Source organism: Grampus griseus (assembly GCF_964374135.1).
Source record: "Grampus griseus genome assembly, chromosome: 2".
NCBI classification, from domain to species: domain Eukaryota; kingdom Metazoa; phylum Chordata; class Mammalia; order Artiodactyla; family Delphinidae; genus Grampus; species Grampus griseus.
Genome location: NC_139018.1, coordinates 107,486,089 through 107,509,089, shown reverse-complemented (window position 1 = coordinate 107,509,089; position 23,001 = coordinate 107,486,089). Strand labels below are relative to the sequence as shown.

Sequence of the window (23,001 nt, the reverse complement as noted above, 5' to 3'; positions counted from 1 at the left end):
CAAACATGTGCCAGCAACCTGGCAAAGGGCCCTGTTACGAGGCAAGTTTGCCGTTGTATCCCTAAGGCTACCAAATGGCAGGTGCTCAATAAATGAATTAAACAAAGAAAAGCAGACACCACAAATTTCAAAACCTTTACTTTATAGGGACTACTAAGTAACCAAAAATAGCAGATATCAGATAAACATAAAAGAGTACTCATTGTAAAGCTGGTGGTACCCAGAGGTACAGAGAAGTATTGCGTCTCATTAAGCTTTTTAGGACAAGCTAGGACACAATTTAGAATTCCATCTAGGACCACAGACTTCTAGTTCTCTGTACTGAATAAGTTAGAAGACCCAGGTCCCAGTTTTGGTCCTAAGACTACCTATCTGTATAACCTTGAGGAAGTCACCTAGTTACTCTTGTCCTCAACTTTTTCAATGCTATGAGGAAACATGGACTACACAGTACTGAAGGCCCTTTGCAGCTCTGTGATACTCTGCCCTAAAAATGAAATGTAAATTGGAATACTTTGTTTCTGAGGCAATGTGATAAAGTGAGAAGAGCTGGAAACCTAGAGGTAGAAAGACCTGAGCAAAATATAATTTCTGTAAACCTGTTCACTCAGCTATAAAATCAAAGGAAGAAAAAATTCCTACTAACTTACAAAGTTGTTGAGAGGATTATAGTTAATGCTAAGTGTTTTTCTATATACTAAGCACTGTACCAAGTATTTTACATATACTGAATCATTTAATCAAATAATTAATTGAAATAATATAGATCAAAGGGACTTCTCTGGTGACACAGTGGTTAAGAATCCACCTGCCGGGCTTCCCTGGTGGCGCAGTGGTTGAGAGTCCGCCTGCCGATGCAGGGGACACCGGTTCGTGCCCGGGTCCGGGAAGATCCCACATGCCGTGGAGCAGCTGGGCCCGTAAGCCACGGCCGCTGAGCCTGCACGTCCGGAGCCTGTGCTCCGCAATGGGAGAGGCCACGACAGTGAGAGGCCCGCGTACCGAAAAAAAAAAAAAAAAAAAAAGAATCCACCTGCCAATGCAGGGGACATGGGTTCGAGCCCTGGTCCAGGAAGATCCCACATGCTGCGGAGCTACTAAACCCGTGCGCCACAACTACTGAGCCTGTGCTCTAGAGCCCAATAGCCACAACTACTAAGCCCACGTGCCACAACTACTGAGCCCGTGCACCTAGAGCCCGTGCTCCACAGCAAGAGAAGCCACCACAATGAGAAGCCTGCACACCACAACGAAGAGTAGCCCCCACTCGCCGCAACTAGAGAAAGCCTGTGCACAGCAATGAAGACCCAACGCAGACAAAAATAAATAAATAAATAAAATTTATTTAAAAATATATACATTAAAGTGCTTCATGAGTTCAAAGTTCTCTGAAAAATTAACGGTAGTCGTGTTATTTATGCTAAGGCTTGGGAGTTGTGTTTCTTAGTTATGGTCTCAGTTTTACTTTTACTTTACCATATTTACCAGATAACTCTAGGCAAGACTTTTAACTATATTTATTTCAGGCTCCCCAAAGCTTTACTGGATAAGAATATTCCAAATATAATTTTCATAAAACTCCAGTCTGACTGTGAAAGCCCTCACATGAGACCAGCTCAGGTAAGATCAACCCATTGGAGCAGAGCACTCAATGGTAGGCAAATTAATCTCTGGCTTCAATGATGATGTCATAAAATGGAAAACTGATGGGAGGAAGGAGATACAGAGGACGAAGGATTTCCAGGGTACTCCCAGGGATTCAGAAAGTCTTTCATCCCCTAGACTAACCTAAGAAAACCATACATGTCCCAGCAATCTGTGAGCTCCTTACAACTAAAAACTTCTTTGCATCCCTAATATCTACCATAGTGACTGCCAATAGTAGCAGTTGGTTTAGCTGGGCAATGAAGGCCAGGGACTGGGGCTCCTTGCATGAAGAAGCAGTTATTGTGGATGCCCTCTGAACTCTGAGTTCTAGTTTAGCCTGTTTTTTTAAGACTTGGGATCTGGACAGTTAACTACAGTAATATACAGTATACTCTCTTAAAAGCAGAGAGATAATGCTTAGTTTCTGTATTTCCCCAATATTTTTACATTTAGTACATACAGCATTTCAGTGTTAAACCACATCCTCAATCATGGTGCCTAAAAGAAAATCAAATGCATGTGCAGCAGATGGAGGAGAAGTTAAAAGGGAAAAAACTATTTGCCATCAATCGATATAACTCTCATAGGGATTTTCACATGCTTTGCATAAGATATAAGGCAGAATTTGCATGAGTTTATAAAGCATGTAGTTCATTTAAAGTAAAAAAATTACCTTCATCTCTTTGAGCATTCAACCTACATATCCTACGATACTTAACTTTTTTGCATTTCTTAATTTGAGCAGACACACAGCCAAGTGATTTCATATTGCACATTGTTTTCTGAATTATTTCAACTTCAAGAAACGTAATTATCCTCAGGTCAAGCAAGCTCAAGTTTACATGTCCAAAAACATAAAAAAAAATATGCCTTTAATTTAAAGCAAATATATACACGTGATACAACATGTAAATGAGTTATATTGTAGACAGTTATTTGCAAGTCAGAAGTTTGGAACTTAGAATAAATTTCCCATAGAACTAATCTATGAAAAGTGGCTAGGGGCTTCCCTGGTGGCGCAGTGGATAAGAATCTGCCTGCCAATGCAGGGGACATGGGTTCAGGCCCTGGTCTGAGAAAATTCCACATGCCGCGGAGCAACTAAGCCCGTGTGCCGCAACTACTGAGCCTGCACTCTAGAGCCTGCGAGCCACAACTACTGAGCCTGCGTACCACAACTACTGGAGCCCATGCTCTACAACAAGAGAAGCCACCGCAATGAGAAGCCCGTGCACTGCAACGAAGAGTAGCCCCTGCTCACTGCAACTAGAGAAAGCCCGCACACAGCAACGAAGACCCAATGCAGCCAAAAATAAATAAATTAATTAATTAATTAAAAATTAAAAAAACCAAAAGAAAAGTGGTCAGGTTCCTAAGCCATCCCACAAGAAAAAAATATTTAAGGCACAGAGCTGTAACTGAAGTAGAGTATTAATATTATTAACACCATGGAACTTAACCACTTCATGTAACAATATTCTAGAAGAAAATGTGAAGCATTCCAAATTAAGAGCCAAGTATAGGAACTCCCTTGTGGTGCAGTGGTTAAGAATCACCTGCCAATGCAGGGGACACGGGTGTGATCCCTGGTCTGGGAAGATCCCACATGTCGTGGAGCAACTGAGTCCGTGCACCACAACTACTGTGCCTGTGCTCTAAAGCCCATGAGCCACAACTACTGAGCCCACGTGCTGCAACTACTGAAGCCCGTACGCCTAGAGCCTGTGCTCCGCAACAAGAGAAGCCACCGCAATGAGAAACCTACACACCGCAACAAAGACTAGTCCCCACTTGCTCCAAGTAGAGAAAGCCTGCGTGCAGCAACGGAGACCCAACACAGCCCTAAATAAATAAATTTATTTAAAAAAAAAAAAAAAGAGCCAAGTATGTATTTTTCCCTATGGAAGTGGGATTAAAGAATTTTCCAACTGTAAACTACTGGAGGTGGTCCCTATGGCTTAAGGGAAGGAAGTTCTGGCAGAGTGTAAGGTTTTTAAAGACAGTAAGGATGAATGAAGGACAAAGGAATGAAGAGTTACAGGGAATAGAAACTTCACACCAGACTAAATCCTCAGGTCGGCTGGCTCCCTCTCAATATAAGTTTTTTTCTGAGACACAGAGATCGGTCAACCTATTCTTTCTCCACTGCCCCCAACCCCCACCACCACCAACCCCTAACTTTACCTGTTGTTTCTGACCCATGTTTCACTTTGTCTGGTCTACCATGGAAGAAGCTGCAGTCTCACAATTTCTCTCCAGCCCTGCTGTCCCTAAAACAAGCACACAGCCCATTTTCGCTTTTTAAAGCTTTTAACCAACAGAAGGAATGGGGAAACGCGTTCTCTTAAGACCATCACCCTCCCCACCTCCTATTAAACCTTGTGGAGAAAAATGAAGGTCATATGTGTGCTGCAGGTGGGTCTCTGGGAGGAGAAAGTACTGAAGTAAAACGTTTCAGAGAAATATATAAACTCTGTTTACACAAAACATTTTCTCACAGGATTTTAAGCAGCAGATGAAAACCAAGATAGAAAGGAAGCTATGAAAAGGTAACTGGGACTAAAGATCAAGTAGCAGTGGGTCTGGGAGAGAAGACTGACCACGTTTTCCTCCTACCACCAGTGTTGCCATCAGTGCCCACAGTAAGGTAAGAATGGACTAGAGTAGGAAGAGGTAAAATTTCTCAACCTAAAACGGAGAGAAAAAGGGAGATTTAAATCCTAAATAGTGAAGAAGAAGGAAAAAGAATTTCCAGGGCCACTTGGCTAACAGGTGGGGTAAAGTATGAAGTAAATTGTGTAAGTGAAGGGCAATTTATGTTCAGATTTTCTGACTTGCAGGAATCTCAGGAATATGTTTCACAAATCATGAGAGTTGCCTGAATTTTGCAGTGAATATACATGAATCTAAATTCATACTCCAAGCATTTCATTTTGTGATCAAAAGCAGTATTATCCACACCGCAGTCAGCTAATCAACAGCATTAGTATCACTTGGGAGAAGGGCACAGGAATCTGTGTTTTAACAGCTCTCTAGGTGACTTTTATTTACATTACAGTCTGAGAAGTACTTCCTTACAGAACAGATTTATATAAAATAGTTGGTCCACGACGAACAAGGTGACATAGTATTGAGCACAGCTGACAGCAATGCATGCCTCAGAAGCATCCAGTTCACACAATGGGAAAGCAATGTCACAGAGTCATGAAATAGTAACTGACATGAGCAAATGGGAGAGTTGCTGATGCTGTTTTTTTTTTTTAAACATCTTTCTTGGAGTATAATTGCTTTACAATGGTGTGTTAGTTTCTGCTGTATAACAAAGTGAATCAGTTATACATATACATATGTCCCCATATCTCCTCCCTTTTGCATCTCCCTCCCACCCTCCCTATCCCACCCCTCTAGGTGGTCATAATCCACATAGCTGATATCCCTGTGCTATGTGGCTACTTCCCACTAGCTATCTGTTTTACGTTTCGTAGTGTATATATGTCCATGCCACTCTCTTGCTTTGTCACAGCTTACCCTTCCCGTTCCCCATATCCTCAAGTCCATGCTCTAGTAGGTCTGTGTCTTTATTCCCATCTTACCCCTATGTTCTTCATGACCTTTTTTTTTTTCTCTTAGATTCCATATATATGTGTTAGCATACGGTATTTCTTTTTCTCTTTCTGACTTACTTCAGTCTGTATGACAGACTCTAGGTCCATCCACCTAACTACAAATAACTCAATTTCGTTTCTTTTTATGGCTGAGTAATATTCCACTGTATATATGTGCCACATCTTCTTTATCCATTCATCTGTTGATGTACACTTAGGTTGCTTCCATGTCCTGGCTATTGTAAATAGAGCTGGAATGAACATTTTGGTACATGACTCTTTTTCAATTATGGTTTTCTCAGGGTATATGCCCAGTAGTGGGATTGCTGGATTGTATGGTAGTTCTATTTTTTGTTTTTTAAGGAACCTCCATAATTTGTTAATATGGTGTATCACATTGATTGATTTGCGTATATTGAAGAATCCTTGCATTCCCGGGATAAACCCCACTTGATCATGGTGTATGATCCTTTTAATGTGCTGTTGGATTCTGTTTGCTAGTATTTTGTTGAGGATTTTTGCATCTATGTTCATCAGTGATATTGGCCTGTAGTTTTCTTTCTTTGTGACATCTTTGTCTGGTTTTGCTATCAGGGTGATGGTGGCCTCGTAGAATGAGTTTGGGAGTGTTCCTCCCTCTGCTATATTTTGGAAGAGTTTGAGAAGGATAGGTGTTAGCTCTTCTCTAAATGTTTGATAGAATTCGCCTGTGAAGCCATCTGGTCCTGGGCTTTTGTTTGTTGGAAGATTTTTAATCACAGTTTCAATTTCAGTGCTTGTGATTGGCCTGTTCATATTTTCTATTTCTTCCTGGTTCAGTCTCGGAAGGTTGTGCATTTCTAAGAATTTGTCCATTTCTCCCAGGTTGTCCATTTTATTGGCATAGAGTTGCTTGTAGTAATCTCTCATAATCCTTTGTATTTCTGCAGTGTCTGTTGTTCCTTCTCCTTTTTCATTTCTAATTCTATTGATTTGAGTCTTCTCCCTTTTTTTCTTGATGAGTTTGGCTAATGGTTTATCAATTTTGTTTATCTTCTCAAAGAACCGGTTTTTAGTTTTACTGATCTTTGCTATCGTTTCCTTCATTTCTTTTTCATTTATTTCTGATCTGATCTTTATGATTTCTTTCCTTCTGCTAACTTTGGGGTTTTTTCTTCTTCTTTCTCTAATTGCTTTAGGTGTAAGGTTAGGTTGTTTATTTGAGATATTTCTTGTTTCTTAAGGTAGCATTGTATTGCTATAAACTTCCCTCTTAGAACTGCTTTTGCTGCATCCCATAGGTTTTGGGTCATTGTGTTTTCATTGTCATTTGTTTCTAGATATTTTTTGATTTCCTCTTTGATTTCTTCAGTGATCTCTTGGTTATTAAATAGTGTATTGTTTAGCCTCCATGTGTTTGTATTTTTTACAGCTTTTTTCCTATAATTGATATCTAGTCTCATAACGTCATGGTCAAAAAGATATTTCATATGATTTCAATTTTCTTAAATTTACCAAGGCTTGATTTGTGACCCAAGATACGATCTATCCTGGAGAATGTTCCATGAGCACTTGAGAAGAATGTGTATTATGTTGCTTTTGGATGGAATGTCCTATAAATATCAATTAAGTCCATCTCGTTTAATGTATCATTTAAAGCTTGTGTTTCCTTATTTATTTTCATTTTGGAAGATCTGTCCACTCGTGAAAGTGGGGTGTTAAAGTCCCCTACTATGATTGTGTTACTGTCAATTTCCCCTTTTATGGATGTTAGTATTTGCCTTATGTACTGAGGTACTCCTATGTTGGGCGCATAAATATTTACAATTGTTTTATCTTCTTCTTGGATTGACCCCTTGATCATTATGTAGTGTCCTTCTTTGTCTCTTCTAATAGTCTTTGTTTTAAAGTCTATTTTGTCTGATATGAGAATTGTTACTCCAGCTTTCTTTTGATTTCCATTTGCATGGAATATCTTTTTCCATCCCCTCACTTTCAGTCTGTATGTGTCCCTAGGTCTGAAGTGGGTCTCTTGTAGACAGCATATATACGGGTCTTGTTTTTGGATCCATTCAGCCAGTCTATGTCTTTTGGTTGGAGCATTTAATCCATTTACATTTAAGGTAATCATTGATATGTACGTTCCTATTCCCATTTTCTTCATTGTTTTGGGTTTGTTATAGTAGGTCTTTTCCTTCTCTTGTGTTTCCTGACTAGAGAAGTTCTTTTAGCATTTGTTGTAAAGCTGGTTTGGTGGTGCTGAATTCTCTTAGCTTTTGCTTGTCTGTAAAGGTTTTAATTTCTCCATCAAATCTGAATGAGATCCTTGCTGGGCAGAATAAGCTTGGTTGTAGGCTTTTCTCCTTCATCACTTTAAATATGTCCTGCCACTCCCTTCTGGCTTGCAGAGTTTCTGCTGAAAGATCAGCTGTTAACCTTATGGGGATGCCCTTGTATGTTATTTGTTGTTTTTCCCTTGCTGATTTTAATATTTTTTCTTTGTATTTAATTTTTGAGTTTGATTAATATGTGTCTTGGCATGTTTCTCTTTGGATTTATCCTGTATGGGACTCTGTGCTTCCTGGACTTGATTAACTATTTCCTTTCCCATATTAGGGAAATTTTCAACTATAATCTCTTCAAATATTTTCTCAGTCCCTTTCTTTTTCTCTTCTTCTTCTGGGACCTCTATATTTTGAATGTTGGTGCATTTAATGTTGTCACAGAGGTCTCTGAGACTGTCCTCAATTCTTTTCATTCTTTTTTCTTTATTCTGCTCTGCAGTAGTTATTTCCACTATTTTATCTTCCAGGTCACTTATCCATTCTTCTGCCTCAGTTATTCTGCTATTGATTCCTTCGGGAGAATTTTAAATTTCATTTATTGTGTTGTTCATCACTGTTTGTTTGCTCTTTAGTTCTTCTAGGTCCTTCCTGGTTAAACGTTTCTTGTATTTTCTCCATTCTGTTTCCAAGATTTTGGATCATCTTTACTATCATTATTCTGAATTCTTTTTCAGGTAGACTGCCTATTTCTTCTTCATTTGTTAGGTCTGGTGGGTTTTTGCCTTGCTCCTTCATCTGCTGTGTGTTTCTCTGTCTTCTCATTTTGCTTAACTTACTGTGTTTGGGGTCTCCTTTTCGCAGGCTGCAGGTTCGTAGTGCCCGTTGCTTTTGGTGTTTGTCCCCAGTGGCTAAGGTTGGTTCAGTGGGTTGTGTAGGCTTCCTGGTGGAAGGGACTAGTGCCTGTGTTCTGGTGGATGAGACTGGATCTTGTCTTTCTGGTGGGCAGGTCCACGTCTGGTGGTGTGTTTTGGGGTGTCTGTGGCCTTATTATGATTTTAGGCAGCCTCTCTGCTAATGGGTGGGGTTGTGTTCCTGTCTTGCTAGTTTTTTGGAATAGGATGTCCAGCACTGTAGCTTGCTGGTCGTTGAGTGGAGCTGGGTCTTGGCATTGAGATGGAAATCTCTGGGAGATTTTCGCCGTTTGATATTATTACGTGGAGCTGGGAGGTCTCTTGTGGACCAGTGTCCTGAACTTGGCTCTCCCACCTCAGAGGCACAGCCCTGATGCCTGGCTGGAGCACCAAGAGCCTGTCATCGACACGGCTCAGAATAAAAGGGAGAAAAAAAGAAAGAAAGAAAGAAGAGAGCAACCAAACCAAAAAACAAATCCACCAATGATAACAAGTGCTAAAAACTATACTAAAAAACCCAAAAAAACGGACAGACAGAACCCTAGGACAAATGGTAAAAGCAAAGCTATACAGACAAAAACACACACAGAAGCATACACATACACACTCACAAAAAGAGAAAAAGGGAAAAAAATATATATATCGTTGCTCCCAAAGTCGACCTCCTCAATTTGGGGTGATTCGTTGTCTACTCAGGCATTCCCCAGATGCAGGGTACATCAAGTTGATTATGGAGATTTAATCCGCTGCTCCTGAAGCTGCTGGGAGAAATTTCCCTTTCTCTTCTTTGTTCGCACAGCTCCTGGGGTTCAGCTTTGGATGTGGACCTGCCTCTGCATGTAGGTCGCCTGAGGGCGTCTGTTCTTCACTCAGACAGTACGAAGTTAAAGGAGCAGCTGATTCGGGGGCTCTGGCTCACTCAGGCCCGGGGGGAGGGAGGGGTACGGAATGCCGGGCAAGCCCGCAGCGGCAGAGGCCGGCGGGACGTTGCACCAGCGTGAGGTGTGCCGTTCTCCCGGGGAAGTTGTCCCTGGATCACGGGACCCTGGCAGTGGCGGGCTGCACAGGCTCCTGGGAGGGGAGGTGTGGATAGTGACCTGTGCTTGCACACAGGCTTCTTGGTGGCTGCAGCAGCAGCCTTAGCGTCTCATGCCCGTCTCCGGGGTCTCGCGCCCGTCTCTGGAGCTCCTTTAAGCAGCGCTCTTAATCCCCTCTCATCGCGCACCAGGAAACAAAGAGGCAAGAAAAAGTCTCTTGTCTCTTCAGCAGCTCCAGACTTTTTCCCGGAGTCCCTCCCGACTAGCCGCAGTGCACTAGGCCCCTTCAAGCTGTGTTCACGCAGCCAACCCCAGTCCTCGCCCTGGGATCTGACCTCCAAAGCCCGAGCCTCAGCTCCCAGCTCCGCCCGTCCTGGCGGGTAAGCAGACAAGCCTCTCTGGGCTGGTGAGTGCCGGTCGGCACCGATCCTCTGTGCGGGAATCTCTGCTTTCCCTGCTGCACCCCTGTTGCTGCGCTCTTCTCCGTGGCTCCGAAGCTACCCGCCTCCGCCACCCACAGTCTCTGCCCGCGAAGGGGCTTCCTAGTGTGTGGAAATCTTTCCTCCTTCACAGCTCCCTCCCACTGGTGCAGGTCTCGTCCCTATTCTTTTGTCTGTTTTTTCTTTTTTCTTTTGCCCTACCCAGATACGTGGGGAGTTTCTTGCCTTTTGGGAGGTCTGAGGTCTTCTGCCAGCATTCAGTGGGTGTTCTGTAGGAGTTGTTCCATGTGTAGGTGTATTTCTGATGTATTTGTGGGGAGGTGATCTCCACGTTTTACTCTTCCGCCATCTTGAAGCTCCTCCGCTGATGTTGTTTTTAAAATGAAGTTAGGGACTGCCCTGGTGGCACAGTGGTTAAGAATCTTCCCGCCAATGCAGGGGACACAGGTTCAATCCCTGGTCCGGGAAGATCTCATATGCCGCGGAGCAACTAAACCCATGTGCCACAGCTACTGAGCCTGCGCTCTAGAGCCCGCGAGCCACGACTACTGAAGCCCACGTGCCTAGAGCCCATGCTCTACAACAGGAGAAGCCACCGCAATGAGAAGCTTGTGCACCACAACAAAAAGTAGCCACCGCTGGCTACAACTAGAGAAAGCCCGCGCACAGCAATGAAGACCCAGCACAGCGCAAAATAAATGAATTTATTTTTTAAAAAAATGGGAAGTTAGGCAAAGAGGACACCACTATATGTTTCTTGAGATTCCTTGGAAATAAAAGAGGCTGCTGTAGCACTAGACAGAGGAAGAGGAGTTGGGAGTTGAAGAAGAGCTGGAAGTTGAAAGAATCAAGTCACAAGCACTCCTAAGAAGTGAATATGCAGAGGGTACTATAATCACAAACACATAAAACCAAACATTACAGAAAAGAAAACCATCAGGAGATTTCAAAAAGAGGATGAAAAGCAAGAGGGCTAGAGCAGAGCTCTAGGAAGCAGTAATCAAGGGAATAGTGGGAAGTGGTACCTCCAAAATAGACATTCAAAAATAGACACTTAAAAAGTTAAGTCTTATTCTCAGATTGAATACTGAGGAACAATGGATAAATGACAATGTTGCCACTGGCACTGGCTTAATACTTCCTTTAATAAGAACAGTACAGTGGGGCAAACGGACTCTTGGCTGACAAATAGGATTTTAAAGGTAATGGGGTCCTAAATGGAAGTTTAGAGTGATTCACTCATATACCAATAATTGTGGATCGAGGTATATTTTGGAAAGGCTATACTGTAGTTAACATTAAAGTTATTGATAAATAGAATTTTTTTATTGAAGTATAGTTGATTAACAATGTTGTGTTAGTTTCAGGTATATGATAAGTAGAATTTTACTAATCCTCCAAATATTTGAGATGACATAGAACAGGATAAAAAGAGAAAAAAATTTTTAAGTTAAACAAGTGAGATTCAAGACAAAAAGAAAAAAATTAGACCATCAAAGCTTGTGACTTACAGATTTTTGGACTTCCTTTAATAGGAAACTTCACAATCATTTCCTGGGGATTTGTGCAGATGAAAACAAATGGAGAATCAGATTCTTGACTCATGTCTGGATACTGTGAAATATAAAAATAAAAAGTTCAGGCTAGTTGGAACAAATTTTGAATTTCAAAGAGATCAAAGGATGTCCCAGAATCCACCTCAACATTCTGATAATAGTACTCTCCATTACACAGTCAGGTAAAGAGGATTATGCTCAGTAAGCAAGAACAAACCTTCAACTTTCCCCAGGCTTTAGCACAGTATTCTTATACAGTCTTTTGCCCACCATCTGTGACTTCCTATAATGGAAGCAACTTCTTCAAAAAAGATGCCTGACATCTTCCCAGAGAATCAAAACTGACTAGTCTTTCAATATAAGTGACTGTGAGTTGGGAGATTCAGAGGTCTCCTTCAGGAACATCAGGCACCCCCAGGTTCAGCTCAAGTGAAACAGTGGAAGATTTAAGAAAAATAGAACATTTGTGGAAATTCTGCCAGAAACAATCAACAGAGCCCTCCTCTCACTAAAGGGAAGGAAGATGATTCATTCTGAAAGGTATGAACATGCCGAAGTTGTTTTGCTGGATGCATTCCAGACTCACTTAGGGTGAAAAGGTAATGGTAGAGCAATTCTGAAAATAATTTAGAAGCCTCCTTTGGATCGCATATCACAAAACAAATCTGTGTGAATACTTAGGACTTTTACTCCTTCTGCAAAGACAGACACAGAACGTAGAGTAAGACTATCTGGCCACACAATCACAACTTAAGGAACAACTGGGGTTGGCAGTAAGTGCTCTCTAGCAATGCCCAACTGACCAGGTACTTCATTATTTCCTATCTTGGGATGTCCTGTGTTTAGCATGTTGGATAAATACGACTCAAAAGCTGACTATGGGGCTTCCCTGGTGGCGCAGTGGTTGGGAGTCCGCCTGCTGATGCAGGGGACACGGGTTCTGGCCCGGTCCGGGAGGATCCCACATGCCGCGGAGCGGCTGGGCCCGTGAGCCATGGCCGCTGGGCCTGTGCGTCCGGAGCCTGTGCTCCACAGCGGGAGAGGCCACAGCAGTGAGAGGCCCGCATACCGCAAAAAAGAAAAAAAAAAAAAAAAAAAAAAAAAGCTGACTATGGCTGTGGGTCAGACTTCATCATCCGAGGAGCCTTTCTCCTAGTAATTAAAAAGTATGAAATTATTTTCCACTCTTATTCACCTGCTAAGATGTGTCCTCTAAGATATAAAAGGCTTTAAAGTAAAAATGGACGCTTCAGTAAAATAAATCAGAAAATTCAAATGTCTCTGTAACTAGTGGAAGCATAAACAGGCAACTTCTTTACTGACTACTCTGTCCCAATGCTGTGAAGAAACAGAAGGGATTTACAGTGGCTTTTAGTCCTGCCCACATACCATGGGTTTCTGTGTGGGACAGGTGTGGCATGTACTTTGACAAAACATAGCTTAATATCAAGTATCAGCCACATTTATATTCACAGGCACTCACAATTATATTCACATGAACATTCAAAATGCTCATGGTAGAAAATAAAGACTAAAGATGGAAGGAGAAACTTTCTTCTTTCCTTATCCTTTGGATCTTTAGAATGCAAAGAAAAGCAGGGTCAGCTGTTACTGTTGAGGTGCTTTGGGACAAATAAAACCTAATTCTCCAGGGGCCAGAGCAGCAACAGTCACCATTCACATCACTTCAATTTTCCTGCTCTCTCTTCTCTGTGTCTTAGAGAGTGTCAAGGCAGAGGACAAACCTGCCAGGACTTCACAGCTCCGCTTTTCCAAAACTACAAGCCATTTCACTCCTCTTTCTTCCACATCAATAAATGTTCTCTCTCTACTGGATCAATCCCATTAACAAACATACTTTCTATAATGTCTGCCATAAAACAAAAACTCCCCAGATCCCACATTCTCCTCCAGCTGCTGCTCCATTTCTCAGATTCCTTTCAAAACAAAATTCATTAAAAGATTATCTATACACTCTGCCTCAAATTTGTCTCCTTCTATTTGTTCTTGAATTCACTATAGAGAGGCTTTCACTCCCATCACTCCACCAAAACTGTTCTTGTAAAGGTTATCGTTCACTTCCATGCTGCCAAATCAAACGATCAATTCTCAGTTCTCATCTTAATTGATTTATGTAGAACTTGACAGAAATCTTCTCTCCCTCCTTCTTGAACACATTCCTCACTTTGCTTCCAGGATACAATTCTCCTTCTGGTGTTGCTTCTTCACTGACTGCTCCTCATTTCCCCATCGTTTAAATGCTGGAGTACTTCAAGAGTCAAACCTCAGACCTCATCTCTCTCTACATTCACAACCTTGGCTATTTCCTTCAGTCTCAAAGTTAAAAATTAAGGTCCTGAATTTGTAACTAGGAGAGGTGATGGATGTTAACTAAACTTATTGTGGTAATCATTTTGCAATATATAGATCATATATCAAATCTTCATGTTGTACAACCTTAAACTAATACAATGTTATACGCAATTATTTCACAATAAAACAGGAAAAAAATACGGTTCTGTAAATATAAATCAATACCACAATGAGATACCACTTTACTCTCACTAGAATGACTTATTATAAAACAAAACGAAAATAAAAAACAGGAAAAATAACAAGCATGGGTAAGGATGTGAAGAAACTGGAACCCTCATGCATTGCTGGTGTGAACGTAAAACGGTGCAGTTGCTGTGAAAAACAGTTCGGTGGTTCTTTTAAAAGTTAACCGTAGAATGACCATATGATCCAGCAATTCTACTTCTAGGTATATACTCAAAGGAACTGAAAATAGGGATTCAGATATTTGTACACCAATGTTCACTGCAGCATTATTCACAATAGCCAGTGGTTTCCACAATCCAAATGTCTAATGATAGATAAATGGATAAACAAAATATGGCATATACATACAATGGAATATTATTAAGCCTTAAAAAGGAATGAAATTCTGATACATGCTACAACATGAATGAACCTAGAAAAATTATGCTAAGTGAAATAAACCATACACAAAAGTACAAATATTATATGAGTCTACTTATGTGAGATGCTTAGAATAGACAAATTCGGAAATTCCCTGGTGGTCCAGTGGTTAGGACTTGGTGCTTTCACTGCCAGGGCTGGTGTTCAATCCCTGGTCAGGGAACTAAGATCTCACAAGCAAAAAAAGATAAATTCATACAGAAAGAAAGTATAATAGAGGTTACTAGAGGCTGGGGGAAGGAGGAAAGAGGAGTTAATATTCACTGGGTACAAAGTTTCTGTTTGAGATGATGAAAACTTCTGGAGATGGACGGTTGCACAACACTGTGAATGTACTTAATAGTTGCACAACACCGTGAATGTACTTAATACCCCTGAATTGTGCAGTTAAAAATAGTTTAAACGGTAAGTTTATGTTATGTATATTTACCGCAATAAAAATAAAATAAAATAAAAAATCAAGGTCCTGGATTTCCTTTCCAAACCTGCCCCTCTCTTATTCATACCCCTTTAAAATAAATAGCTATTCCATCTTTCTAGTTGTTCAGGCCAAAAACCCCACAACCAACCCGCTGGGAAATCCTGTTAACTCTACCTTCGAAAGATACCCAATAACTCACCACTTCTAAAGACCTCCTTTGCTACTTCCCTGGTTCAGGCCATCACAATGTCTCCCTGGATTACCACAATAACTTCCTAATTGGTTTCTCTGTTTCTGCCCTTTAACCTCCCTCTTGCCTATTCTCAACACAGCAGGCTGAGCTATTTTTAAAAAATATATCAGATCATGTCACTCCCCTGTTTGAAACTCTCCAATGGCTTTTCATCAGTCAGAATAAAAGACTAAGTCCTCACTATGACCTACAGGTCCCTAGACAATCTGGCCCCCATTTCCTCTCTGACGCCTTCTCCTACTACTCTCCCCACTTTCCACTCCAGCCACACAGGCTTCCTTGTTCCTGCCTCTGGATGTTTGTACTTGCTTACCTCTCTTCCTGGGATGCTTTCCCTGCTAGGTATATACATGGTTTCCTCTCTCTTTCTTCAGGACTTTGTTTATATGTCAACTTTCTAGTGGGTCTTCTGGCACTCTTAACCCCCATCTCCTACCTTATTTTTTTTTCTACAGCACTTACCATCATCTGATACTATGTAATTCACTTACTTAAAATTTTAAATCTGAATTTTCCTTACTAGGATAAAAGCTCCACAAAGGGAGGGATCTTTTGTCTGTTTTGTTTACTTCTCAGCACCTAGAATCATGCCTGGCACACAGTAGGCAATCAATAAATATTTGTTGGATGAAAGAACAAAAAAATTTACCAACTTGTGCTTTTAAGTTATCTTAACCATTCTAAATATGCACATGCTGGGAACTGGACACACTTAGGACTAAACTCTAGATAAAAGCAGGTGCTACTCTGTAACCTGTTATCCCTCAAGCTAAATTAGAACTTTTGTGTCTTGGCAAATGGCCAGTAAGGCCCTATGTTTAATGAAAACTACCCTGACATATATTAACAGAGTAAGAAAATGTCAAATAATGGGGAAAATGATGGATAAATGAAATTATAGAACAAGAGGTTCCTTGGACCCATTCATGCCTTACAATAAAGATAAAAACTAAAATCAACTTTCCCAGCTGAATCTAAATCCAAGTTTCATGTGAATATTCCTTTTCCCAAGGTCTATCACTAAATTTCACGGGGCTTACAAGAAACAGAGCTGAAGTGCAAAGAAGCCTACAGAAATAAAGAAAAGTAAGAAAAAAAAAAGAAAAAAAGAAAAGAAAAGTAAGGCCTATGTGTTGGAAGAAGGGATTCTTTTTCACAGTAAAATGCATTAAAGCAAAGTCAGCTTGGCAGAGCCTCAGTACCTGCAAAAAAGTATAATCTCTGCAACTGGGTCTTAGACATGACAGACCACATTAAACACCAACAAGACTTACAAGAAAGGGATTTTTGGTTTGAAAGTCAAAAGACTAAAATGCAGCTGACTCAAAGAAAGAGTAAATTAAGAAAAAGGAGGTTCATATTTGTGAAGAACGTGAATAAACTCTCGATGTCATATCCAATTTAGAGAGGATGCTAGACTAAGGGTCACGGAGATGGCACAATAGATAGGATAGGGAATGTGGGTTATAAGCCCAAGCAACTGAAAGCAACCATTTACATTCAGTAACAGACTCCTCAGGACACTGCTGTTCTTGTCTTCAATAACATGACTCCTATCACCTGGTTTCCAGCCTGATGATTGCGGGAGGTGGGCCTACTCTTCTTTCATGCCTCATAAGTTTCCTAGCTGTCTAACACAACAGATAATTAACTACTAAACAGCCATTTTCTTCTCCAATCCAGAGGGAAATTGTTCACCAGTCAACTAGAAAACATTTTTCTTGCCATTTTCATAAGAGAAAAAAAAAGTTTAGTGGTTTTTGGCAACCACCACTGACTCAGAGCCAAGTGAGCATTTTCACCAACTCCACCAGCCTCCATTTAATCCTCGTACTGAAATGATCAGAAAGTCCCAAATGATGTCACTCTTCCCAAAAAATCCTCAGATGACCTATATGTAAATCTTACACCTGTCTCCAGAGGACTAACAGCTAAAGTAAACATTTAAGAAGAAACTCATTGACAAAGAACATATATTTGCTGTAGGTTTTCTTGGTCTGAACTTTGAGGAACTAGACAGGACATGAAATCAGACTCTGAAATCTAGTTAGCTGAAAACCAACTCCAAGAAGATTGAGGTGATAATACTCAGAAAGAGAGAAGGAAATGAGTCTGATAAAAAGGCCACAAGCACAACAGATCCAAAGAAGCATATCCTGAAAACAACTGTGTTCTCTGATAAATAGTTCTCATTAAAAAAAAAATAGTTCTCATTTTCCTTCAAAGCAATTCAAGGTGTTCACAGGATAACTAATACCTTGGCCCCACTATACTGGAGGATAAGAGTTTTTTCACATCAGAGTTAACATATTGATCATGATACTTTGATGAAATGACTACTGCATATTTGACTGGAGTTGGATAAAGATCATGCCAACTGGCCCCAAGTGGGATAGCTGAACTCACGTACCAGTACCCAGTGCAAATCATGTGCCTAGTAGCAAACATAGAGTGTTCCAGCTAAATGCTACAGAGACCATCCATATTTGCTCCAGGTAAGAGGAATAAGGGATAAGCAAGATGCAGCTTTTGGGTCTTCCAGACACTTGTGGAAGATGATCTGGTTGAAGCCACACAGCATTGGTATCTTGGTCCCAGTGTGACTTTCTGTGCTCTTGGGAATGCTATCTATACTGAAACCTCCATACACAAAAGAACCCAAGAACTTATATTTTCTCTAAAATTAACCTCATAGATTTTCTGCCCTGATTCTTCAAGACCTAAATGGGAATCACCCATTCATGACAATTATTTTTGTGTTTTTTTGTTGTTGTTTTTTCATGACAAATTTTTTGGTCTTAATTTGCATATAGCAGGCTTTCACTCCAACTTAAACTAGTGAGAACCAAAAGAAAATTGCTCTTAATTAAAGATACTACATTGTAAGGTCCTTAACCATTCAAATCTACCCCAATATCTCAGAATGCTAAGACTCCTCTTGTGTTAAGGGCTCTGCCAATTTTAGATTTTTATCTCCCAATGGCTCATCTGACTCAACTGAGAACAACTACTGAGGGAGAGCTCAGCTAATCCTTTGACATGAGTTAACATATCAAGGTAAGATCATTATCAAGTAATATAGTGTTATTAACAGCAACAATACCTCTTTATCAAGTAACATGTCTTTTAGAACAAAACAGATTAAAATATTTTAAAAAGTCCAACTGAAAAATCATAGAAAAACTGATTTTTGTATGGCGATCACAATACTACAGAACATCTCTTCTTTACTGCTACAATACAGGCTTCCTTTGCCACACAGCTCCTTTATTTTAAAAAGTCATTTTCCTTAAAAGAAAATTCTCTTCTTATGTATACCCCATCTAGACTAATGGTACTACCATTTACCCCCTCACCGCAGCCAGAAACCAAAGTCTATCTTAGACTTCTTTCTCTCTCCCTTCACATCCAATCAAATCACCAAGTCCTACAGACTTTATCTCCTAAACATTTCAAACATCTGTTCCTTTCTTTCCAACTCAACTGCCAGAGCATTGTTGCTGGCCTTTATCATGCCTCCACCTGGACAATCATGATAATTTCCTAACTCATCTACTTGTTTTCAGGCTTGCCTCATCCAGTCCATCTTTCCTGCTGCTGCCAGAACAATCTTTCTAAAATGTACATCTTACTATCTTATTACATCACTTACATGGTTGCCTTCAGAATACAAGTCAAATTATTTCACATAGCATTTAAGGCTTTTCATATATCAACCAGTGCCTGCCCCTCAATTTATTGTCACTACCGTTAAGTGAACACCTACTATGTGCCAAGCTATATGCTAGGACACTGGAGACAACAAGGTGAGCTGACATAGATGGTGACCTAAAGGAACTACATGTGAACATATAATTACCCAAAAAAAAAAAAAAGGTTAAAAATGTAAATAGAAATATGAACACAGTAGCCCAGTGAAGGGAGTAATTAATCCTGTCAGGGAGGAAATGGGTTGAGGTCAGAGAAGACTCTACAGGAGACAGGGACACCTGAGCTCTTTCAAAGAATGAATAGAATTCTCATGGGGGACAAAAGCATGGAGACATAGGAAGGTATATTGAGGAAGATATAAATTCTGCTTTCTTCAGGGATTGCCTTTTTTTTTGAAGGTTTCTTCACTCTCCCCACCCTGCTTCCAGCCAAGCTGAATTAGAAATGAGATCCCTTCCTTTATGCATTCCTTTGGTCATATGATAATTATCACGGTTGGGTTTTCTTGTCTCAGTCTCTTCTAGAAGACTTAAAAAGTTCAAGAGGGGATGGAATATCTTGTTAAAACTTCAGATCCTTAATCTTTAGCACAGTGCCTGGCACATGACAGATGGTCAATAAATACTTGCTGAATGTGTGATTATATAATATTCCGAGTAATAACGTCTTAAATTAGGAGATAATTTGCCCCCTGGTTCATAAAGTACACTGAATAACAAACTAAGAAGCCGTTCAACAGATTGCAAAAAGATAGCAAGGTTGTAACGCTACAGCAGATTCCTTCTAGATCAAGCAGACTGCTTTCTCTCTAAGCCTGGGTTTACTTATAGGTAAAATGAAGGTGTCACATTAAGTGACTGAATCTACCTACATAAAACCTTGCATCTGTCCCCACCCCTCTTGTCTCATTCCACTGGCATTTCCTAGAACAGATTTTAAAAATATATCCAACCTGGATGACAAGTGTCTCCTCACTAGACTTCTTTTTTTTTTTTTTTTTTTGCAGTATGCGGGCCTCTCACTGTTGTGGCCTCTCCCGTTGCGGAGCACAGGCTCCAGACGCGTAGGCTCAGCGACCATGGCTCATGGGCCCAGCCGCTCCGCGGCATGTGGGATCTTCCCGGTCCGGGGCACGAACCCGTGTCCCTTGCATCGGCAGGCGGACTCTCAACCACTGCGCCACCAGGGAAGCCCCTCACTAGACTTCTTACCTTCAGTCTCTTCACCGCAATCCATCTTCCACATTGCTGCCAGATTCATTTTCTGGCTCCGATGGCCTTCAAAACACCCCTCCCGGATCCCACAACGGACTAGAGAAAAAAGTCTTAACTCTGTAGCTTATCACTCAAAGCTATCTACCATCTGACCACAACATACCTTTCCATTCAACAAAGTGGTTTGCTATTATTCTCCATACAGGCCCATGACTTTCCACCTCACATTACTCCCTCTCCCTTAGAATATGCTTTCTTACCATGGAAGTAGGAAGACTTGAACAGCAACCCCAATTCTACCATTTACTGACTGACAGTACACAAGTTATCTTAACTCTGAGTCTTAAGTTCTCTCATCTCTAAAAGAGGAGTAAAGATACCTTGCTTGGTATCAAGTTGCTGTGAGGATTAGAAAATAACATACGTAATAGGTCTGGCACATAATAACTGATCAAAAAATGATAGATTTTATCATTAAGACGCTTCAAGGCTAATTCAAAAGCCACATTCCTAAGATGTTCAACATTGCTAATTGTTAGAGAAATGCAAATCACACCTACAATGAACTACCACCTCACACCAGTCAGAATGGCCATCATTAAAAGTCTACAGATAACAAATGCTGGAGAGGGTATGGAGAAAAAGGAACCCTCCTACACTGTTGGTGGGAATTTAAGTTGATGCAGCCACTATTCAAAACGGTATGAGGTTCCTCAGAAAACTAAAAACAGAATTACCATATGATTCAGCAATCCCACTCCTGGGCACATACCTGGACAAAACCATAATTTAAAAAGATACATGCACTCCTATGTTCATAGCAGCACTATTTACGATAGCCAAGACGTGGAACCAACCTAAATGTCCATTGACAGATGAGTGGATAAAGAAGATGTGGTACATACATACAATGGAATACTACTCAGCCATAAAAAAGAGCAAAATAATGCCATTTGCAGCAACATGGATGCAACTAGAGATTATCATACTAAGTGAAGTAAGTCAGAAAGAGAAAGACAAATACCATATGATATCACTTTTATGTGGACTCTAAAATATGGCACAAGTGAACCTATCTACAAAACAGAAATAGACTCACAGACATAGAGAAGAGACTTGTGGTTGCCAAGGGGGAGGTTGGGTGGGGGAGGGATGGACTGGGAGTTTGGGGTTAGTAGATGCAAACTATTACATATATTGGGTTGGCCCAAAAGTTCGTTCGGGTTGTCCCCTAACATCGTACGAAAAACCAGAATGAACTTTTTGGACAACCCAATAGAATGGATAAACAACAAGGTCCTACTGTATAGCACAGGAAACTATATTCAATATCCTGGGATAAACCATAATGGAAAAGAATGTAAAAAAGAACGGGGCTTCCCTGGTGGTGCACTGGTTGAGAGTCTGCCTGCCGATGCAGGGGACACGGGTTCGTGCCCCGGTCCGGGACGATCCCGCATGCCGCGGAGTGGCTGGGCCCGTGAGCCATGGCCGCTGAGCCTGCGCGTCCGGAGCCTGTGCTCCGCAACGGGAGAGGCCACAGCAGTGAGAGGCCTGCGTACCGCAAAAAAAAAAAAAAAAAAGAATGGATATATGTGTATAACCGAGTCACTCTGCTATACAACCAAAATTAACACAGCATTGTAAATCAACTATACTTCAATAAAAAAATAAATTTTAAAAAATATATAGGGACTTCCCTGATGGTGCAGTGGATAAGAATCTGCCTGCCAATGCAGAGGACACGGGTTCAAGCCCTGGTCCAGGAAGATCCCACATGCTGAGGAGCAACTAAGCCTGTGTGCCACAACTACTGAGCCTGCACTCTAGAGACCGCAAGCTACAACTACTGAGCCTGAGTGCCACCACTACTGAAGCCCACACACCTAGAGCCCGTGCTCCACAACAAGAGAAGCCACCACAATGAGAAGCCAGCTCACTGCAGCTAGAGAAAGCCCATGCGCAGCAAGGAAGACCCATCGCAGCCAAAAATAAATAAACAAATAAATTAAAAAAAGTATATATATATATAAACGGCTAGTAAATATTTGAAGAGATAAATGTCACCAATGATCAGGAAAATTAAATGAAAATAACAAAATATGTTTTCACCTACTTTATTAGCAGAAATTAAATTGATTATTATTATTAATTTTTTTTGGGGGGGCTGTGTTGGGTCTTTGTTGCTGCATGCGGGCTAAGCAGCGAGTGGGGGCTACTCTTCGTTGCAGTGACTGGGCTTCTCACTGGGTGGCTTCTCTTGTTGCAGAGCACAGGCTCTAGGCGCGCGGGCTTCAGTAGTTGTGGCACTCAGGCTCAGTAGTTGTGGTTCGCGGGCTCTAGAGCGCAGGTTCAGTAGTTGTGGTGCACGGGCTTAGTTGCTCCGCGGCATGTGGGATCTTCCCAGTGCAGGGCTAGAACCTCTGTCCCCTGCATTGGCAGGTGGATTCTTAACCACTGCGCCACCAGGGAAGCCCTAAATTGATTATTAATAACCAGTTTTGGTCAGGGTATTGGTATAGGAAAGATTCACACCATCAGTGGAATTTTAAATTAGATCCCTCTTTAAGAATTGTAACTTACCAGTTTGTATCAAAGTTTAAATGTATGTATCTTAGACCCTTAAGTTCTACTTTTCAGAATCTATCCTGAAGAAATACTGAGTCCCCATAGGGAAAACAACAAAAAAAGGCACATTCCGAAGTCTTCCTCCCACCTGGAAGCAACCTTTCCCTCCTTTAAATTCCTCAGAGGCAGTCCTTACTTCTCTTAAGACAGTTATCTTTGCTTTTTATTTTGTATTTGGTTGTTTACAAATTTGGTTGTATACATATCTTATCTACCTAGTGGTCTTTCAAACATTCTGAGGACAGAACCCATGGCTGATTCACCTTTTTGTTTCTCTTAGTGTCTAAAACAATGTCTGATTTATGGTAGGCACTCAAGTATTTATTGATCTA

The 23,001-nt window shown here is 41.0% G+C and overlaps 1 protein-coding gene across 1 annotated transcript in view; it reads right to left on the bottom strand.

Moving 5' to 3' along the window:
- The window catches only part of TRIP4 (thyroid hormone receptor interactor 4), a 69,845-nt gene that overhangs the window by 2,995 nt on the left and 43,849 nt on the right, over positions 1 to 23,001 (bottom strand). The window contains exon 12 of the mRNA XM_082646828.1: positions 11,416 to 11,518. Coding sequence (XP_082502954.1) covers positions 11,416 to 11,518 — 103 coding nt within the window. The remainder of the gene's footprint in view (positions 1 to 11,415; positions 11,519 to 23,001) is intronic.